Source organism: Kwoniella bestiolae, chromosome 1 (genome assembly GCF_000512585.2).
Source record: "Kwoniella bestiolae CBS 10118 chromosome 1, complete sequence".
NCBI lineage: Eukaryota > Fungi > Basidiomycota > Tremellomycetes > Tremellales > Cryptococcaceae > Kwoniella > Kwoniella bestiolae.
In genome coordinates this window covers 1,323,970-1,343,860 of record NC_089241.1, presented here as the reverse complement: position 1 = coordinate 1,343,860, position 19,891 = coordinate 1,323,970, and the positions used below count along the sequence as shown (strand labels likewise).

Here is a 19,891-nt window from a genome sequence, read left to right as displayed (position 1 = left end):
AAGAGGAACGATGAAGTGATCGTTTGATCAAAGCGAGGTGAAATTGGTGTAATGATTAAATCCAGAATCAAGGATTGTTTGAAACGTTTAGGGATGAAGATCATTAAATAGATGATGGAAGAATGTAAGATATGAAATGCAATTAAAATCGGATATTCCGAGATGCGAAGCATGAGACAAATCGCAATACGAAGCGAGAGTAATGAAGAAGATAAAGGATTGGTGATGACGATGGCCGGTGGGCATGTGAGATGGAGGATCCAGCCAAAAGAATAAATAAAGGACAAACAGCCAAGAAACCGATGTTTATTATGGGAGATGACGAGATGGGCAGAGGTAAAATCAAAGTAGGTTGTTGAAATTCGGTGAAATATGGGAACATCCATGTGCGGACCGAGAGAAGCGAGCGACCGATCGACCGGTTTACGATATCGTTGTAGGATCAAGAGCGAAAGATCCGGAAGGGAATAATCCGAGTGAGAAGGAGAAGGTCGTTGGTAGATGGAAGGCGGAGTTAACAGAGACGCGGAGAGAGAGATAGGTGATCAGCAAGGGTTTTTCGAGATCTCCCAGATCTGGAACTGCGCGATAACGATAGAATGGGACCATGGGAGCTTACACGTGAAGTGGAGATGATGATACCGTTACGTCTTGGATGGACGATAAAGCAAAAACAAGGATATAGTTTGGGCTGTTTCTGTTTGATATAGGCGATATGGGATGGCCGGGGAAGGGCCGGATCGGAGGTACGAAGAAGAGTGTCGATCGAGTGAGTATTCTCGTAATGGGTGAAAAGGGTGAGCGTGGGAGGGGATGTGTGTTATAGACTGCAGTGGTGATAAGCACCAATTTAAAAAAAGGTGGACAGGTCAATCGTCGAGAGTGTTTGAGTGTGATGAGTGAGATGTTTAATGTTTATCCGGTACTCGTATATACGGTAACTTGTCACTATGGGGATAACGGAATCAAATCACACGCAGTTAAGCTGATTTATCCGACCTCCTCTGATGTCAATCAAAAGTATGAGCCTTTGAATTTAATTAGATGTGGCGCTTTCCTCTCTTTTTTCATTTCCGTTATCATTCATACAAACCAGATCTCAGATCTGTTTTTTCTTACTTTCTGGTTCCTCTCTTTTAGGCGGGTATGGATGGCATACCATGATCTGACAGCCATCACACCGATAAGGAATGGTACCATGTCGCTTAGCCTGACCTCAGAGAAAGCCGAATAAACCGATCCAGTCGACCGGCACTTACCTGCACCTGGAGATCTTGTACCAGTCACAAGCGGAGAGGAGATCCCGCAACGGACTTCTCTGGCTGAGATTCAGAAGACGTGCATACTCCAATCGTTGCGATGTGGAGCATTAATATGCTTACTGTATCACCAATGAATAGTATGTACGGTCATGGGTTTTCCGCTCCGGCACTGCCTAGGTAGTACGACGCAGACGAGCCATCAACCGTTGTTCCAATATCCAACAAGGAATGCAGAAGAGGTTGGAGATACATGAGAGATAGGAGTGCAGAGGAGATCTGTACAGCGGTAAGAGTACGGTACATAGTTCATCGTTACGAGTACTGTCTTCTTCTCGTTCTCGTGACGGCACGTCGGAATATCGGGACTTCGGGACCGGTGATAAGCTGACAATTCCTCGATCTCGCCGGCGGCTCAAATGAGATCTGCGAATAGATGGCGCGAAGAATGAAATGAGGGACAGTCGATTTGGCAATGGGGATGATCGGCTATGGTATGAACCGATAGATCCATCCATCGTCAAGTATGTGTATCATCTCCTGCTGCTGAGATGTCTGATGCATATGCGGGTTATACTTCCGTTTGTTGAACTCGATTATAAGGCAATTTACAAGAACTCTATCCCCACGCCCACACCTAATCCTCTCGAAGTTCGCTCTCCCCTCCTGCCTATGAGGGGCATCGAGAAGTTCAGCTCTATCCTGATAGGTTCTAATCGGTACATTAGACCAACTCCCACAGAGAGGTTGGGCGAGCTGTACAGTTTAGTCAGATTATCCGTGAATGAGCGGGCTGAGATAGTAAATGAGATTAGCAAATTGCACCTCAGACGCATAACATTCCGTGTCGGTCTCTTATGATCGTGTGTCTACGTGAGATGGTAGAAAAATGACTGTAACCCACCCCGATCATAAGCCACAACCTTCCCACCATTGATGAACCCATGTAACTTCAGCGGCCAATGCTCCTTCTTCGGTATAGGAGCGAAGACCGATAATCCCAATGCCCAGCTCAGATCTCCTCCGAGGGAATCAGAACCATCTCGTCTTCCCAGACCTCCTACTGCCCATCCTCTGACTGAGTTTGGTCCACCAAGATATGTGCGATCAGGTAGATATGTCGAGCCGAGATGGGAAGGAAAGAGGGGGAAGAGCATTGTCGTAAGGGATGATATGGAGTAGTGCTACGATAATGATATGTATGATCAGCTATCGCATCGAATTCTGCCTGTTGTACCGAAGGGGTGGAGTAGACGCAACCTCGGACTTACAATCTGAGAGCCGGGGTACAGAGCTCTGCTGAGCTGCGACATCGTTGTCGACTTGAAGAACTTGGCTCTCTCCGATGATCCAGGTAGACCAGAATATTCATGAGTGAATTTCAACATCCGTCCCTTTGTGCCCATCCACAAATCGTCGCGAGTATCAGATGTCCATGTGTGAGAGATGGAGGATTTCGCGGATGGTATGGCTAGTTCTCGTATCCTGCGCACAATACACGTATAAGCTGTTGATTCGTATGCGTATGTTACGTTGACCTACGAGACAGAAGCTTTAGGAGTGAGATGGTCTATAGCTCGGTTCACCAATTCGTACTGGAGATCATGAGTTCCCCATGGTAGTATAGCCTAAACGAACCTGATTAGCGAACCGACCAGACACCTCTCATTCTAGGTTTACTCACACTAAGTTTCGCTCTAGCACCTTGAGTCCTCTCCCTGTGACTCGCAAAAGCCGAATTATCCCTATCCAGGGAGAAACCTGATAAGGCAAAAGATAACAGGGGAGAAGCGAATAATGGTGTAGTCAGTGAAACTTGATACGCCGATTTCGTCTTGGTCCCTATCGATGCATTTCCTTCTAGTGATTCCGCCCCGCCGAACACATTCCGTATTCGAGCTGTAACGTTCTAGCAAGGCAAGAAGGATCAGCTTCACCAAATTTGAGGACCATGACTCACTTCCACGAGATAGCTGTGGTTGGATTGTAGAAGGTATCACTCACTCCACCTCCTTCCCCCCCTCCAACTTCCGTACCAGCTTTCAAAAACAGCCTCCCCTTCTCCCGTAATGCCAAAACCATCTCAATCTCATCTGGATCACCTCCCCGCTTCGGTTCGAACCGTATCCCAACTCTTTCCATATCATATATCCCAAACTCATTCAGGTGAGCCACCAAAGATTTCGTGGACAAGAGGATCTCGCGCAGGTTTGTCGGTAAGAGTGGAGCGGGATTGAGGAAAGATGGTTTAGAAGGTGATGGTGGGGATATGAATGGTGATAGTACCGAGTTGAGGAATCCTGGTCTGGTAGTTTTGGGTGGGGGGGAGAGTCGGATGGAGGTTAGTCGTAAAGGGCGGTTCATGTTTTCTGATACCTGGGAGCGAGAACGATAAAACGATGTGAGGGTTAGCCAAATGGGAGGAGCATTGGTATGACGCCCAGTTGATTGATAGTAGCTGCAGTCCTGGACCACACTCACTACTTCCCCGACACGACGCTGGGCTTGTTCATACTCCCCTCTTAACCGTCTTTGAAACTCTTCTTCATGCAATTGCCGTATTTTCTCTGGATCGTCGTTTGGGGCTGCTGAACCATGAAAGTTAGTCAAGCAGTGCCATCCGATACTGCACTGAGAGCTCACCATCCTGTTCTGCGGGTAAGAAAGGTTTCCCAGTTGATGGCGGAGGAGTGATCGGAGCTTGACCCAATGCCGTACGGAATATCGAGCTTGCCATCGGGAGTTGGAGGTCTGGTGGGGGTATGGATTGTTCGGGCTGGAAGTGGACAAGTCAGCAGGGATGCTTCTTGTATTGCGCAATACCAAGGGTCATATTCTCACATGGATACCCCTCTCAGTAGACTTCTCTTCCTGTATTGGCAGCGCACTACTCTGCCCGTTGTCCACTTGCGATGACGGCTGTGGCATTGATTTCGCTTCCACATCAATTTCCACCACTTCGACCGTCGGTGGTCGGTCTTCAGCGTTTGGGTCCATCTCTATCGCTCCTCTCAGCCGGAGTGGATGTATAGGAATGTAAATCTGGGTTATCTAGGTGAATGAGCATGAACATTGTGAAACCAAAAGTTAGGAATGTTGATGCCATCGAAGGAACATTTCTTTCGAGGTTTGGATGTTCCGAGTGCCAAAACACGTGGCTCGACATGGAGTCCCACACTTGGGTCAAAGACACGCCTAATTTGGGATAGGCTCGTGTATGCCACAGGCCAGCGACCGAAGAAGTTCATGATGCGTGTGGCGTCAGCGGGATGCATTGACAACACATAGCAACGTTGAGCAAGTTTCTGTGGTAACAGTCTGATCTGCAGGTCCAGCACCGACAAAGGGACGAGGAGAATCTTTCCCATGAACTTGCGACATCACCTTCATGCTTCATACCTGTCCACATGCCCACTTGACGTATGTACGCTCCCCACCAGACATGCGCAGTAACCTTAACCAATGCTCTGGCCACCTGTGGGTTTTCCAAATGGCGTGATGCTTCTGCTTCTTTGCTCCTCGAAATACGAATATCTGAGGACATGGATGCAGCCTTGATGTTGCATGCCATGAAGAGAAAATTACCCAATATAGCGATTTTTCCTCTGCATCGCTGAACCCCTGATCGGCCATCACGAGGGAAAAGAGTTACTTCGTACAGCCTGACCGGTGTCCGGAACAAGGGTAACTTTTGAGTCTTTTCTCTTTCTTTCTCGTGTCATGTCAAGATGGGAATGCTAGTTCCCGTTCCTTTTTGCGTCGTGCTAGTGAGATGAGATGGGCGGATGCAAATTGAGCCTTTCTCTGCTTTGAGTTCGCAAAGGCAGATCAGATTGGGTTCTGGGTCGGTGATGCAAAGTTACGAGTGCATGCATATTATTCTGTACATCTTCAGACCTAGGATCATGCATGGTGAAAGTAGCATATGGGCAATTCCGATTCCATGTTGCATGTTCCAAGGCTAGAGCCAGAGCTAGAACAAATCGGAATCTTCCCCTTGAGCGAATTTACCCTTATTTTCCTTTTTAAGAAAGATTTCCCGATTTAAACCCTCAACCCCTACCCTCGACTGCAGCTGGGAAGAGCTGTGATGTGATTTTCCCGCTTCCCTATCTCTTACTGCTTCGTATGATCCCCCAATAGGATCAACAATCAGCGTACTACACTACTTGTACTGCTCGTGAATTATTTTCGTATCTATCTGTTGCTACAAGCGTTGTTCTCATCTATCGTTGTGTTCATTCCTATCCCACGATATATCCCGTGTACCCCGTAGAAGTAGAGAAAATCATAGACACCCTCTAAAACACCTTTAGCGTCTTTTTCACGTTCCTAGAGGTGGTAGTATACATCATCGTCGTCCTTAGCTTGGATTGGACTGGACATTTGATCATCGACACATCATCAAGTATCAAATATCACTTCAAATGTTGGTATAGCATCATACAATACACTCTCCGACAGCAACAGATCACCATATCATCTATCCTCATCGACTAGACTGGACAACGCGTGTTTCGCACACAGCGACGAGACGATAGATCCCCCCCCCCTCTCGAACCTTCGGACTTTCGGACATCTACTTCACTACATCAAAGACACCTTCGCATTGATCGTTCAGCTACAAGGAGCGAACAGGTAGATGATCATTTAATTGAATATTGTCAAAGGATCAGAGACAGAACTTGTACACGGCTAGAATACTAGTAGTGCACGAGGTCAGGGCGTGTTGGATGTATGTCTGAGAGACGAGACACATAATACATAGTACTACCACTACTACTACTACCACTAGCAGAGTGAAGAGTGAGTACCTTTGCACTCTTACTCTTATTCGCTTCCCACCATACACACTAAGCAACAGAAAGAACCGCCGGTTGATGAGATGATGAGCAAGGAAAAGCACTGACACTGATCAATCATGATTATAATCCCCCATTCTAGCATATACCACTCGTCATCATCATCAATCAATTCCCTTAACATCATCATCATCATCATCATCATCATCATCATCATCGAGTCACTTGGACCTATCTTATTCGATCTTCATCTTTCATCTTGACAAATCATCTTCCTCCCTTTGTCGACTCGAGTACTTCCAAGACGTCACGTTTCCGACTCCGTGGTCTCGTTTACATAGACATCATCGGAACTTGAAAATATCTTTAGAGTTGAAAAAGGCATAGAGCGTCATCAAAGGGGTGAACATAGGTATATCGGGTTTTTAAGTGGTCGATCCTTTCAATCGTGAGTGGGTGGGGTGACGCAGCATCATCTATTTCCTCTTGTTGTTTTCCAATCCGATCAAAGACGTTTCGAGGGGTATTTGGTTTTTTCAGGCGGGGTCATGATGCGCATCTGGAAGAGTAGGATTGCTGTTCATTTCACTCAGCGTCGATGCGGAGCATGTGTGACGATGGTCCCACCTTCTGCATGTCATGCTTGGACGAATGATCCTTACCTTTGCTTTGCTCGTGACCATCCCACGTGAAGATGCGCTGACACGATATATTCCTCAGATCAGTATCTCCACAATGTCCGTCCCACTCCCCCAAGGATACGCGAATCCTTCCCACGAGTTCGTAGACCAATCACAACCCCAAGCTGGACCAAGCAACTACGCCAGACCACCATCTCAGCCCCAAGCTCCCCCTCATCTCCAAGGTCCACCACCTCAAACCCCCTACTATGGTGTCAATGGTCATATCCCACCTGGATACCCCACGCCGATCGATCAGATCTCTCACGCCCAGCAAAACCCACAACAACAGCAGTTCATGGCTCCTTACCCACCCAATATGATGCAACATGGACAGCCCATGATCTACCCGGGAATGGAAGGTGGGGCTGTAGTCCCCAATTTCCATTTCGGCTCTGTACCGCAGAATGCCCCTTGGATGGACGAATGGGCAGATGGAGGGATGTCGCACGAAGGTCAGGATATGGTGTACAGTAATCTTGAGGTGAGCGAGAGTTGCTAGTTTTGGGTTGCAAACGCATGCTAAGGTCGTGAACAGGTGAAACATCGACGAAGAACTACACCTGATCAGCTTAAAATTTTGGAATACTGGTATGACATCAACCCCAAACCTGACAATGCATTGAGGGAGCATCTAGCGGCTCAGCTGGGAATGACTAAAAGAAACGTTCAGGTATGGTTTCAGAATCGGTGAGTTGTGCTCTACTCGTCGACGATGTCTATACTCTATCCACCTCCTTTCAACAGAATCACCGCTGACTCCGTTTCAATTGCAAAACATATCAGACGGGCAAAGATGAAAGGATTAGCCAAGAAAGATGATAAAGGCGATGGAGAAGATCAACAGAAGACCCCCGAAAAACCTACCACCATCGTGTCACCTGTTCGACAACCCGCTCCCAGGCAGATGTTGTTACCCCCCATGGGTCCGCCTCCCATGGCAAGAAGAGCTTCGTTGGCGAATGGTGAAGCTGCCAAGATCGAGATGTTCGTTGCTAAACGTGCTGCGGCTGCTGCATCGGGGCAAAATAGAGGATTAAGACCGCCTGGATTCGTCTCTCCCCAAAGATCACCATTGATGGGTCAAGCTTCAGCAGCTAGAAGACAGAGTATACCTTATCCTACACCCATCACTGCCGGACCCACCGGCGGTCCTGGACCAAGTCCCAAGATCTCCCCCGTAGTCAGGGTCATGCCTTCTGCTCTGCATCTCACGGCGATGAGGAACAACACCAGAAGAGCCAGTATGCCCGGCGCGGCGCAATTGATCTCGAGCGGACCATTCACACCTCCTAGAGTAGTTACGAATCAACATCAGGTTGGACTCCCCAGAGAACTCGGTACGATCAAGGATGATGATCCTACGCATAGTAATATGCTTATCAATGGACAAGGACAAGTGATATACGATCAGGATAATACGGATTTCACCAATACCTACATGACACCACCTTCAAGTTCTTATGGACAACCATCGTCAATCTCACCCATGTCATTCTTACCTACCGATTCATCTTCGGGTTACGACCCATCTATACCGTTCTCTCCTAATTCACCGTTGCCCAACCCAGCGTTCTCGTTCGGAACCGAGGGCCACAGTCATCATCAACAGCTGGCGATTCTGAACGAAGCGGAAGCTGCCAGACAACAGCAGTTGTTCCTTGCTTTCCAACAGCGAGGGAGGATGGGGTCCATCGCTTCGATCGGTACTTATACGACTGATAATGGTGGGACCGATCTGGAGGACGCAGGATTGGGAGATTGGATCAATCAGGAGACGGCGAATGTCACTGGGGGAGTCAATGTGGGCGAGGGACAGGGACAGGAGGGTCCGGATGGGTTTGATCCTGATGCGAGGAGGGCTTCGGCGTGAGTGTGATTTGATGATCTCTGGATGTTCGAGACGAACGAATCATCATGCTGACAGCTTCCTTTGATCTGATACAGCCCAGCCGACTTGTTACATCAGATAGGAATAATGGGACTCAACAATGTTCCTGCACCTATCAGGCCCTCACCATTGGGAAGTCACTTTACGCCTGACAACTATCATACCGAGCATACCTCCTACGACCTCCAACAAAGCAGTAGTGGTATCGGCATCTCCTCGGCAGACCTTGACCCCTCGCCCATCTCCATGTCTTCCATCCCATCTTCATCGAGCGAGAGCGTATCGCCTACGGAAGGTAATCCGCAATTCCAGTTCAACCACATTCCACCCCCTCATCAACCAGTTAGATCGATCTCATTACAACAGTTCCCCACCCAGCACCAACACCAACATTCGTCGAGCGTCTCACCATACTCTGAACATTCCATACCACCTGGGTCTGTATCGCAAAATGCCAATTACGCTACTATCCAATCGCACCAGATGTACCAGAACCAATACCCTCACACTCAGAATGGCGTTGGTACTTCTCCTACCAATCCTACACATCAACAGAATAATGGTGTGGGACAGGAAACCAAAGATGATTTTAGCTTTTTGGAGAATCTGAATAATGGCGATTCGGTTGATATATTGGCGTAGGAGATGTCAACTTTCTTTTGATGGTTGGATATCGTCATTTTGGGTGAACATGGTATGATCAACGGGCTGCCCTTCTCCCTTTTTTGTAGTAGACTAGAAGACAAAATGGGAATTCATACATGGTATTTCTCCATTTTTGATTTGCTTTTTACTTTGTATCATAATAGATATATCAGGGGACTTTTCTGGGTTATTTGGTTTAGTTTAGTATATCGTCTTCTGAGAATCTATTCATGTATTGTATATGATATTTCGGTATCGGTATGACTCGCCTGTACATGAGAGGATCTGCTCGTTGCTCGTTCAGGCTTATGCTTGTACCACATGTATATTGGAAGACTAATGTTGGCAAGTGGTCGGACGCGTCGAGTGTGGATTGACGATTTACGCGTTTCATTTCTTCATTTCCTTTCGTCTCTCTTCATCGTCAATATACTTTATCATTCGCTTATTCGATATCAGAATCATCCTCATCACTCTCTCCTATACACGAGCCGACACTACATCCCTCGTCTAGTTCCCCCCTGCAACTCCGCAAAGCATCACACAATGTCAGCCCTCGAAGACCTATTCAACTCACCTACCAAACCCCCTCCCCCCCGTTCTCCCATCCCCTCTCGATCCGTCACGCCTGATCTCCCCCCTCGACGGCCTAACGATGAACAAAACCCGCTGTTCTTCTCACCTGGAGCACCGTCAGAGTACGGGGTCGGCTCGCCATCCCGACCACGTCCTCGGTCGACCTCACCCACACCTATCGTTAGGCAATCCGTCCCTCCTCCTGGGGCACAGGTCAATGGGTATAGGACACACCAGCAGGGGGACTTTGAAGATCCCTTTGCGGCATTAAATGCGAATGGTCAGGGGATGGATGATGAGGAGGGAGAGATGGGGAAGAGGAAGAGGACGGTTGCTAAGGTTGATGCTGATCGGTGAGTCCTATTGCATCCGCACACTTCGGTTTTGACTTGGGAAAGGAGCATTGGACGAAGATGGGATGGAGATTGAATTCAAGTGTGAGCGAGAAATGGATGCTGATATTCATGGTACCATACTATAGACTCACGAGCGATCGAGGGATTCCGGCGTTGTGTAGGGCTGCTAAGAGGTTTAAAGTGAAGGGTAAAGGTCATGAGGTGGGTGGGTCGAATGAGATCGTATTGAGAACAATACTGATCTGCCTGAATTGTTTCACACCTTATGCTTTACCCCGCCTCTCGATTGTTCTCGTACGACATTGTATGATGGAAAATTCCCAGACACAAGACCTCAGGAATTTGTTGAATATGTACCAGATGTGGGCGCACGGTATGTTCCCGAAAGGCGATTTTCAACATACTGTGAATAGAGTAGAGGTCATCTGCAGGTCGAAACGTATGGAGGTGAGTTATCTATCTTTGCACACTCATGACAGTGGCATCCCGTTCTCACATCGAATCGACGACCAGAATCCATATTAACCCCTTTCACATGTATATATATGTGATAAAGAACAGTGCTAAGTACCCATTTTCATCGCAGTCCGCCCTCAAAGGATATAAAGAAGCTTTCAATCCCCCACCCCGCTCCCCTTCCCCACCGCCCCTATCCGATAGAGGACTCACCCCTCCCATAGACCAGGAAGTTGGGGAAGCGAACGAACCACTTTTCAACCCGCGTCCGCCCGTGCAAGACGATGAAGATGAGTTTGGTCCAGATTTGGAAGAGATGATGGCGCTTGAAGGGATGGAACGGGAAGCTCAGTCGCAGAGACCTGCGCCTACTGCTCCGCCTAAAGGAAGTGGGACTGGGGATGGTGACGAAGATGGACCGCCGGTTATAGAGGAGGAAGATGAGTGGGAGGGATTGTATGATTAGGCATCTGGCTTGGATTGCATGTAGGATATTGGACGCTGTCTTCTTGCGAATCTACCAACTTCGGATGCACTAACTTCGTTGGGTTATCTACTACTCGGACTGGTTGATTAATGAGATCCCCCAGAGGCTTGATTGACATGACTGACTCAGGTGTACATCCCTACATGGCGGCATCAAGTGATCTAACTCCCATCCCCGGATTAGAATCATGCAGCCATGAGAATACAGATACACAATGATAAGGCTCGGAGTGAAGCTGATCTCACTTGACCAGATCAACTACCAAGCTGCCTTCTCTCCGTTACTTCACATGTGAACACGATCTCAGCAAGACGATTCCGACCTACGAGCAGAGACGCGGACACTCACAACATCCACCAATTCCCTGATGTCTCCTCTTTAGTAGCTTTCTCGACCAGCTCGACCAATTTGGCTAAACCCCCAACCGATCAATGAGTACTTCGCAAGACTACTGCGTTACCACTCACGAGCAGTGTACTCGACAGTCTGAGGAGGTGCTCTGCCCAACAGACCCGCAGCCCTCTGACCCATATCGGTATAGACGAATCGGGGATCAATAGGGAACGACACGATTCGCGGCTCCTCAAGATGAATCGCTCGTGCCTACCCTTGCCTTTTTGATTATGATCCTGACCATGTAATGAGGGTATAGGGTACGAGTTATTGGCTTACGATATAGTTGAGAGCTGCCTTGCTGGTCCCGTAGGTCATCATACCCTCCTTGTGCCATGGTTTCCCGAGCCTCCCCCTGGTAGATGAGAGGACTACGAATTTGGGATCTGCCGACGAGAGCAGGAGAGACCTTTTAGCCTAATACAGTCTGAGAGGACCCAGCGCGTTGACGTGCAGATGCTCTAGTAGAACTGAGGAAGGGAGGGTACGTGCTGGGGAACCATCTTCGCCCATTGCTGCGTTGGCTATAACCTGTACTTGGTGTCCTGAGTATGGTCCTGATTATCAACTGATGAAGGGGTACATACCACATCGAGATGATCGATACCATATTCTTTCGTCAGCACTGCTACAGCCTACAGAACCTTGACCCGTCACATGGTTTTACACGAATTATTGTATATAGTTCTGCTGAGCCCACCTTGAACGCATCTTCATCTTGCGCAGCATCAATCTTGACGACTAACACGCCATCAAGCTGGGGCATGGTATGGGGAGATTTGACTGCTGCGATCACTTTCCATCCCTTTGAGAGATACTCCTTGACCGTGCCTAGACCGAGGCTATGACAATGAACAATCTACATATTAGTCGAGTCCAGAGGACGATGCATAGGTGCTCACTGACCCTCGGTTGGCACCTGTTCAAGACGGTCTTTTGAGGTTGAGATATCATTAGTTCGGAGTACTGAGAGAGGTAACAACGCGATGCATGGATTTCAAGATTAGAATAGCAATGCGTAGCCACCCCTTCTTATACATCTCCAGCTATCAGCTTGTGCGGTCAAATCACTTCTTGCCCGGTCATTGACCTCTGTCTGTCCAATTATAGTACTAAGCAAATGATCGTCCATTTCTGATGTCTCCCTCGTGTGGCCTTCGACCTGCTGTATCCAGGTGAGGCCTCATATTCGTCTGCAACTGGTTTGATGTCAGACAGCAGACAATCGTCATTTCACAACCAGATTCGGTCAACTCGGCGTGTCGGAAGCAGGTGGTCTCGTCGATAATCGATCCCGGGTGAGATGTCATAGGCGCATGCAGTTGGTTGGGTATAGTACTAAGGAGTAGATAATGAGCTGTACTTCATTCACAGCTCCGGGCATCTCGCATGGAAGAAAGGAAATCAAGCGAGCTCAACTGTCTGATCACTCGTACTCATAACTTATCACTGGACCCGACTATCAATGCTTCCGCGCGTTCCGCCACATCCTCATTCGATGATCGGATTTGCAGCCAAAGCTGGCGGTCCGGCTGGTGGATCGGAAGCAGATCGTGTATGTTAGGTATCGGGGGCTCTACCTAAAGTAATTTATGTCCTGTACGATGTGTCTTTTCATCCTTCTCCTTCGCACAGGCTGTGGGTAATCAGACTGGGTAGGGAAACATCGCACCTGAGGATGAGGTCGTCTGATGATAGCTGACATCCACTCATCATGACCTCATGACGCTTCTGACAGCTTTGTGATGCGTGCCCATACAAGGATGGCTACATTTATGAGACTCCAAAGTGACTTAGGGCTAATCGAAAATCCATCTCACAGTAGCATAGCTTGGAGGATAGTTGAAAGGAAGATGCCCTCACCTTTGGGGGAGACGAATCATGTCCGAGACCCACAAGATCTTCGAGATCGACTCATCCTTTGAAGCAGCTAAATTCTTATTCTTCGAGTAAAGGTGGTAAAAAGAAGCTCGTCTACCGAAAACGCCTCAAGTAACAGCAAATGCCAAGGGGATGCAGTCATATGACGAGCAAGGCATGCTTCCTCAATCTGGTTTACCCTCATCTTCAAGTATTTTCGCCTAATGCTTATCCCTCCCATCATTGGTTGGCTCAGCTTCTACTCGATACGTCCCGTATATATCCCTCCAGCCCGACGACAACCTCGACTTGTTTGAGAGCACTTTGAGCACTTGTCCGGCGTCTTTGGATGTGAGAAGAATCGATCAGAGACTGATACTGTAATGCAAGAGTGTAAAAGTGCCACAATAGGTCAAGGTCACGCGTGTCAGCAGCTCTTTTTTTATGATCAGCACGTACCCACTCCACTGATTGGCGTTAATCAGTTAGAATTAGCATTTGATCAGCTATGCTTTGACCTATGTTGAGAGCACATGCTCCGGTAGTTACATTCGGATCTTCGTTCATCCTACAATACGAAACGCCATTGATTGCTGTGTATCTGTGTATATGATGGACTCACGCGGACACGGAGGGCCTGTTTTCGCAGATTCTGGATTCCCTCAATTACGTGAATTCCCACGGAAGCTTAAGCCTGAGGGAGCCAAGAGTGCTCTCGGTCAAATCCTAGCTCGTCTCTCGTGCTGTTACTCTTACCTCGTCATATCAACGTACAAGCGGACCCCGCAGCTGGCATGCAAGGAGAGCAAGGAGAGCAAGTAACAAACGTGTGCCTCCCCCTTCAATATTTTCCCACACACGCGATACACCCTTGAAGATCGTTTTTGCCCCTCAATCCTACCCCACCCCACTCCAAAAGATCACTTGATTGGATAAGATTAAGGCTTTACTCCTCAGGGGGTCAAGAGGAACCGTGTAAACGTTAGAAAGGAGGGGTACCCAGTTAGTACGTACTTGTACATCGTCATAGGTACAAGTACAGGCATGTTTAACCGCATCATCCCATCACAGAATACACACACACTCTACGCCCCCTTTGTTACCCTCACACATCCATACATACATACAACACACACATCCACCCCTCTTCCCACTCGCCAACTCACGATTTGATCCTTGTCCCACATCAACAGTACGGGACTCCGGCTACGACACCCGTACCAGACAGATCTATATTCCACTCAATCGACCCAAAAGAAGCTTCTTTCTTGACATTCCTACAAATCCAATCTTCTTGTAACATCACGTACCCCGCTCACAACTTCCACTTTATATCCACACCATTATATAACCGGCGGACCTCGTCTCGTACTTGAAAGTGGATATTGTCGTCATCCCATATTCACTCTGTCAGGTGATTTACCTCTATTCTACCATACGGATAGAAGCTCTGTAAACGTATTCCCCCCTCTGGCAAAAATGTCGATGTTCTCCTCCTTCTCGTTCAAATCGCTCGACGAGTCACCTCAACCTCGTGCTATACCCAAAGCTCAGCCGGTGGTAGACGAAGACGTTTTTGATCAAGATCACGAATACGATTCATACCATTCTTCCAGTGGGTTCGCCTCGGGTAGACAAAGTAGAAGTAGCCTTACTGCGCTGGCTGAAGACGACGAGGAAGAAGACCAAGGAGCGAGCGACAAGGTGAGTGGGGTGATGTCATCTGGTCGTGTCTCGTTGTCATCGGTCGGACCTTCAGCTTGTATACCCACGTCGAAACGTTTATCACACCTTTGCCTTCTTCGCTATCCCATCCTTTGTTCCCCCTATCACACCCATTCATACCCACGGCCAGCTCGCTTAAGAGCATACTCGGCTGAATGAAGACAAACCTGTTCGTACCTTGAACAAGAATGTGCTTGTCACCTTCTCTCGCCTCCTGTACCCTCTACCTCTCATTATGTTTTGCTCGCACCATTTAACGCTGACATGTGTACTGTATCACCCCCTTCCGCGCCGTTCCCCACCCTTCTCGATGCGATATTACATTACTACCCCTTGACTGGGCAAACCAACAACTCGTCCTCCCTTCCAACCCCTGCACTGCCTTCTCCTTCGACCGCGCCTGAACACCGGCAACGTCACAAATCCGCCTCTGCGACCTTTTTACCTTGGCCTACACCGTCTCGACGATCCGCTTCGCGATTCTTACCTCGGATTACGGATTCACAGCTGAACGTACCCGACATACACGCTCCCGTACCTCACCCTCATTCCGCTCACCTCAAACCTGATTTACAACAGAGCTATACGAGCGACTCGAACCATCTTTCTCCAAGTGCAGTACTGGATAATAAAGAAAACATGTTACCGTCGGAAGAGCAACATAGCGTGCCCTCTTCGCCCTATTCCAGTCGGAATGTACGTGGTTCAGCATCGCCCTCGAGACCACCAAAGCTCTCTGCTTTATCCCCGCTGAAAACGTTCTCGCCTCTCCAACCTATCAAGAGCGCTTTGCCATCTACTTCAGCTCCATCGGATACTGGAAGTATCAGCGGTAGAAGCAGGGCAAGCTCAGTGACCAAATCGTTGAGTCGACGACAAAGTTTGATTGCTCATGCTGCTACTTGGGGTGCGGGTGGTCAACAAGAACCAGAACATCCCGAAGCGGGAAGTTTGTTCTCTAGATTGACTCTGGTCAAGGCCCCTGCGGCTGATACGACTGCGAGAAGGTGAGTCACAATCGATGTGTGAGGGCACGCTGACACTTGCGCAGACATCACAACCGTTCAAAGTCCTCTTCCGCACTTGCCCCATTCACCTCGTTCGCCGCTGCTAGTGATTCTCCCGCCACGTCGAATCGTGGACCCAGACGATCCTTCGCGGCCTCCTCTTTTGGTGGGATGTCTCCGCTCCTCCCTCGCTCACCCATGCAAGAGATCAACACATCGCTTCACCGAGTGGGATCGTACCATGGTCTTAGCGATTCTGACAACAAAGGGGTTCAAAGCAAACACTACTCTCCTGATGAAGTGGTTGATCTCGCTCGGCAACTCTCTTCACCCGTTATGATCCCTGAAGGAGGGTTCAAAGGAGCCGAACTGAAACGACGAAAGAGTGCTGGTGCGTCCAGTCGACCGGGCTCCAAGGAAATAGAAAAACCTCCTGTGGCTTTGGAACCCGTTGAATACGTGCAGATGGACGAGGATGTGTTACTTCCCTTTGTCGAACGACCCAAAGAAGTGGACGAGTTGATCTCTCATCCCGCCAATGAATCATTGTTCAAACTGCTCAAGGCTGCTTTCCCCAAGGATCCCGCCCGACCCAACTGGAGAGAGATCGAACCTGAGTTATGGAACTGGGAAGAATTCATCAAGCATCTCACTAAAGTTGATAGAGCCGAATCTTCCGATTACAACTGGATCTTCGCCGCGCGACAATCCGTGCGTGCTCGATCTGTCGCGCTTTGGGAGAAGTTGGGAGTATGTCTAGGATGTGATGGGGATCTGTTGAATGCCGGAAGTGAGGATGATATACCACAATCATGGGGTGGATTAGGTCTAGGTGATGAAGGTGAATACGACCCGACATTGAGTCAGGTATGGATAGAAGGGCTGGAAGCTGTTGATCCGAATAGTCCCTCCAAGGCTGAGAAGGCGTTGGCAGCGGCCTTTGGGGAGATAGTGGAAGATGAGAACGAACAAGCTGCAGCGGGGATGCACGCGTTGTTGCATCCGAAAACCAATGCGATGGGTATGATAGGTGAAGGGGAGGGGGAAGAGGGTGTGACACCAATTCAAAGTACATTCACGACAGCTCAGAAAGCAGGCCACAAAGATAAATTCGATCCAATCTTATCTGTCTCTCCCATCGCCACTACCCACTTGAAACAATTACCTTCGACTCCTCCCAAGACCCGATCAAAGTCCTTCGTGGGACTGCAAATATGTACTTCCCCCACAGCGGCAAAGGACCAATATGTCCCTAGATCCCCTTCGAGCCAACTGCAGACTCCTGTTCTCGGGGGTTCAGCGACATTACCAATATACGAACGAGGTCCCGGATCGCCCCTTTTCCCTTCTTCTTTCAGCAGTCTCTCGGCGGAACCGAATTTGGGCAGAAGTGCTAGTGTTGCGATTCACGGGGCAGGGAGACCCCTGCAAGATGATTTGAGAGGGTATAGCCATTCTCACGCGACGACGGGGTTCGGCCCGAGGGGATTGATGAGGAAAGCTAGTGGGGCGGGATTGAGCGAGAGTGAGTGGAAATATCCATTCAACTCATGGTGTCGAGTTGTGAACGCTGACCCTTGTGTGACATTAGGTGCTATCACGTTTGCGAGCGAGAGTGATTATTCCCATTCGCATGGGGATGGTCATTAAGGTTCCTCTTCTCATTAAGAAAAACTCGTTCTCTGCGATTGTCATTGTACTGTATCTTATTATATCCGAACCTTTGTTTCCTGTTTTCATTGTATCACCCAGTTCATCATCTTTACTTAGTTTCTTGCTATATATACTTTCGACAAACACGGCTCTTACCGCTAGACCAGAGGAGAGTGACGATGATTGAGGAAAAGTGATTTATTCACCTCTTGTAAATAGCTTTACTCGTACTTTGTATCTTGTATATAGTTTTACGTATCAGAATACCTTTATGTTGAGAAGAAGTAAAAGACGTAGTGAGAAGAACTAAATGAATATACATGTTGAGATCCGTTCATGCCAATTATACTGAGTAGTTAGCAAATATCCATTTATGTATGTTCATATCTCACCATACATACGGGTGATTTGCCACTTAGTTTGCTACACCCCACTTATGTACCGACCTTTGTCTTTGGTTTACCTCCACTTTGAACTGCCAAGTGATGAGATGACGAGAGCACATTCATCCATACATCAGCCTTGTTCATCCTTCCCTTCCTTCGTTCTTCTCTATCTGATCATTTCACAAACACACACAAGTATACACAAGATGGCATCCCCTTCTACCTCCTCAAACCCAGCAGAAAGGAGAGCAGCAGCCCTGGCAGCCATCGAAGCCAGACAAAGACCACCTCCATCGTACGATGAGATCCAGGCCGAGCCCTCAACCTCCGATCAAGGTGCTTCCTCTTCCTCCTCTGCCCCATCTCATTCTTCAGCTCCCCAACCCACTTCAGTCATACCAACAGCTGCGACCAGACCACTCCGCCAGAACCCCGCCGCCCAAGCTGCTCAGGCCCGAGCCGAAGCCTCCGCATCGCTTTCTCGCCAAAGCTCTGATACAGCTTGGAGACCATCCGAAAAGGAAGATAGAGAGACGAGGATCAAGTTCTCGAGGTTGTTGGATAGGGGGATCGTTAGGGATAATAGTTATAAGGATAGTGCGGATGCTGTTGAGGTGGGTTTGAACGTTCTCTCGGTTGGGCCGTATGGTATGAATGGGGGCTAGGAGTTACTCTTGGACTACGTGTCTTCCTTTTACCTTGGCTCATTCCTATTGAGATGCAACGGTGTGGTATCATCTCACAGCTTTCTATCTCTTGATGACTCCCGGATCAGATCAAATGATCATCTCCTGAATACTAGTCAGCTGACGTTACTTTTCTGCATCGTCCATAGACCCTGATCAAAATCTCAAATAACATCATCGACTCGAACGATCCCAAATACCGTACCATCAAAGCTACCAACTCGACCATCAAGAACAAAGTGCTGGATGTGAAAGGAGGACATGATTATCTGATTGCTGTGAGTACCTTCTCTGTGCATCATATATTGACTTACTTCCGTCTGCTTCACCGTATCTGTACGTCTACTAGCATCCAAGTTGACACCTTCTCGTTTCGTCACACGCAGCTCGGCTTTCGCACACAGACGGTCGAGTTCACTTTACACTACGTCTTCTCGTCTACGCTCAAGAAGATGCATGAGCTGAAGATTGGTGCGGAGGTACTGAGCGATCATGTGGGTGTATTTCATCCCATCAATCTTTCCATGTGATATCGTCAGAGTTGGATGCTGAGTTATATATCGTGGAAAAGCTCAAGGCATTGCAGGAACGAGTCGAGCTATCCCGCCAATCAAAGATATACGGTGCCTCTGTCGAAGCGTCACGTAAGAAAGCCGCTCTGGCCGATATCGAAGCTGATCGAGAGGTCGTGAGAGCACGAGCGGCGAGAGAGAAGATCGTACGAGAAGCTAGAGAAGCAAGGGAGAGAGAAGAAAAGGAGAGGGAAGCGCAGAGTCAGGCTGAGATGGTAGTTGATCGGGAGGATGAGGAGAGGAGGGAGATGAGAGATGCGGTGGTTAGACCTTTGTCTCATCCTGATGGTGTGGATGATGATGACGACGAGGAAGAGGAAGATAGAGAGTTGCCGAGTTATGCGGAAGATAGGGAGAGTAGAGGGTGGGGTGGGCCGGGAAGGAGGCTGGGTGGGTAGATTGGGTAGGGTGATTGTGTGTATGATAGGGTTTCGTTATTGTATAAGAAAGAGTATTA

The 19,891-nt window shown here is 48.4% G+C and overlaps 7 protein-coding genes across 7 annotated transcripts; 5 read left to right on the top strand and 2 right to left on the bottom strand.

The window, feature by feature from the left end:
* Positions 1-1,867: 1,867 nt before the first annotated feature.
* On the bottom strand, positions 1,868-4,256 carry I302_100513 (uncharacterized protein; the record flags this gene model as incomplete). The annotated part of the gene is made up of 9 exons (XM_019190529.1): positions 1,868-2,052; positions 2,164-2,443; positions 2,531-2,744; positions 2,802-2,887; positions 2,944-3,168; positions 3,264-3,635; positions 3,741-3,844; positions 3,903-4,035; positions 4,101-4,256. 9 exons carry the CDS (start codon positions 4,254-4,256, stop codon positions 1,868-1,870), a joined length of 1,755 nt encoding a protein of 584 aa, XP_019047277.1.
* Positions 4,257-6,796: 2,540 nt separating this feature from the next.
* Positions 6,797-9,274, top strand: I302_100512 (uncharacterized protein; the record flags this gene model as incomplete). The annotated part of the gene is made up of 4 exons (XM_065869090.1): positions 6,797-7,225; positions 7,280-7,431; positions 7,528-8,610; positions 8,689-9,274. The coding sequence occupies 4 exons, from the start codon at positions 6,797-6,799 to the stop codon at positions 9,272-9,274; spliced, it is 2,250 nt and encodes a 749-aa protein (XP_065725162.1).
* Positions 9,275-9,823: 549 nt separating this feature from the next.
* On the top strand, positions 9,824-11,131 carry I302_100511 (uncharacterized protein; the record flags this gene model as incomplete). Its single annotated transcript, XM_019190527.1, has 4 exons — positions 9,824-10,206; positions 10,335-10,410; positions 10,534-10,656; positions 10,796-11,131. 4 exons carry the CDS (start codon positions 9,824-9,826, stop codon positions 11,129-11,131), a joined length of 918 nt encoding a protein of 305 aa, XP_019047275.1.
* Positions 11,132-11,496: 365 nt separating this feature from the next.
* On the bottom strand, positions 11,497-12,311 carry I302_100510 (uncharacterized protein; the record flags this gene model as incomplete). Its single annotated transcript, XM_065869089.1, has 6 exons — positions 11,497-11,564; positions 11,620-11,755; positions 11,825-11,931; positions 11,983-12,076; positions 12,133-12,180; positions 12,246-12,311. 6 exons carry the CDS (start codon positions 12,309-12,311, stop codon positions 11,497-11,499), a joined length of 519 nt encoding a protein of 172 aa, XP_065725161.1.
* A 2,573-nt stretch (positions 12,312-14,884) lies between these two features.
* On the top strand, positions 14,885-15,269 carry I302_100509 (uncharacterized protein; the record flags this gene model as incomplete). Its single annotated transcript, XM_019190525.1, has 2 exons — positions 14,885-15,109; positions 15,165-15,269. 2 exons carry the CDS (start codon positions 14,885-14,887, stop codon positions 15,267-15,269), a joined length of 330 nt encoding a protein of 109 aa, XP_019047273.1.
* Positions 15,270-15,394: 125 nt separating this feature from the next.
* I302_100508 (uncharacterized protein) lies at positions 15,395-17,787 on the top strand (the record flags this gene model as incomplete). The annotated part of the gene is made up of 3 exons (XM_019190524.1): positions 15,395-16,137; positions 16,182-17,662; positions 17,729-17,787. 3 exons carry the CDS (start codon positions 15,395-15,397, stop codon positions 17,785-17,787), a joined length of 2,283 nt encoding a protein of 760 aa, XP_019047272.1.
* Positions 17,788-18,382: 595 nt separating this feature from the next.
* On the top strand, positions 18,383-19,832 carry I302_100507 (uncharacterized protein; the record flags this gene model as incomplete). Its single annotated transcript, XM_019190523.1, has 4 exons — positions 18,383-18,790; positions 19,012-19,140; positions 19,249-19,356; positions 19,434-19,832. 4 exons carry the CDS (start codon positions 18,383-18,385, stop codon positions 19,830-19,832), a joined length of 1,044 nt encoding a protein of 347 aa, XP_019047271.1.
* Positions 19,833-19,891: the final 59 nt, after the last annotated feature.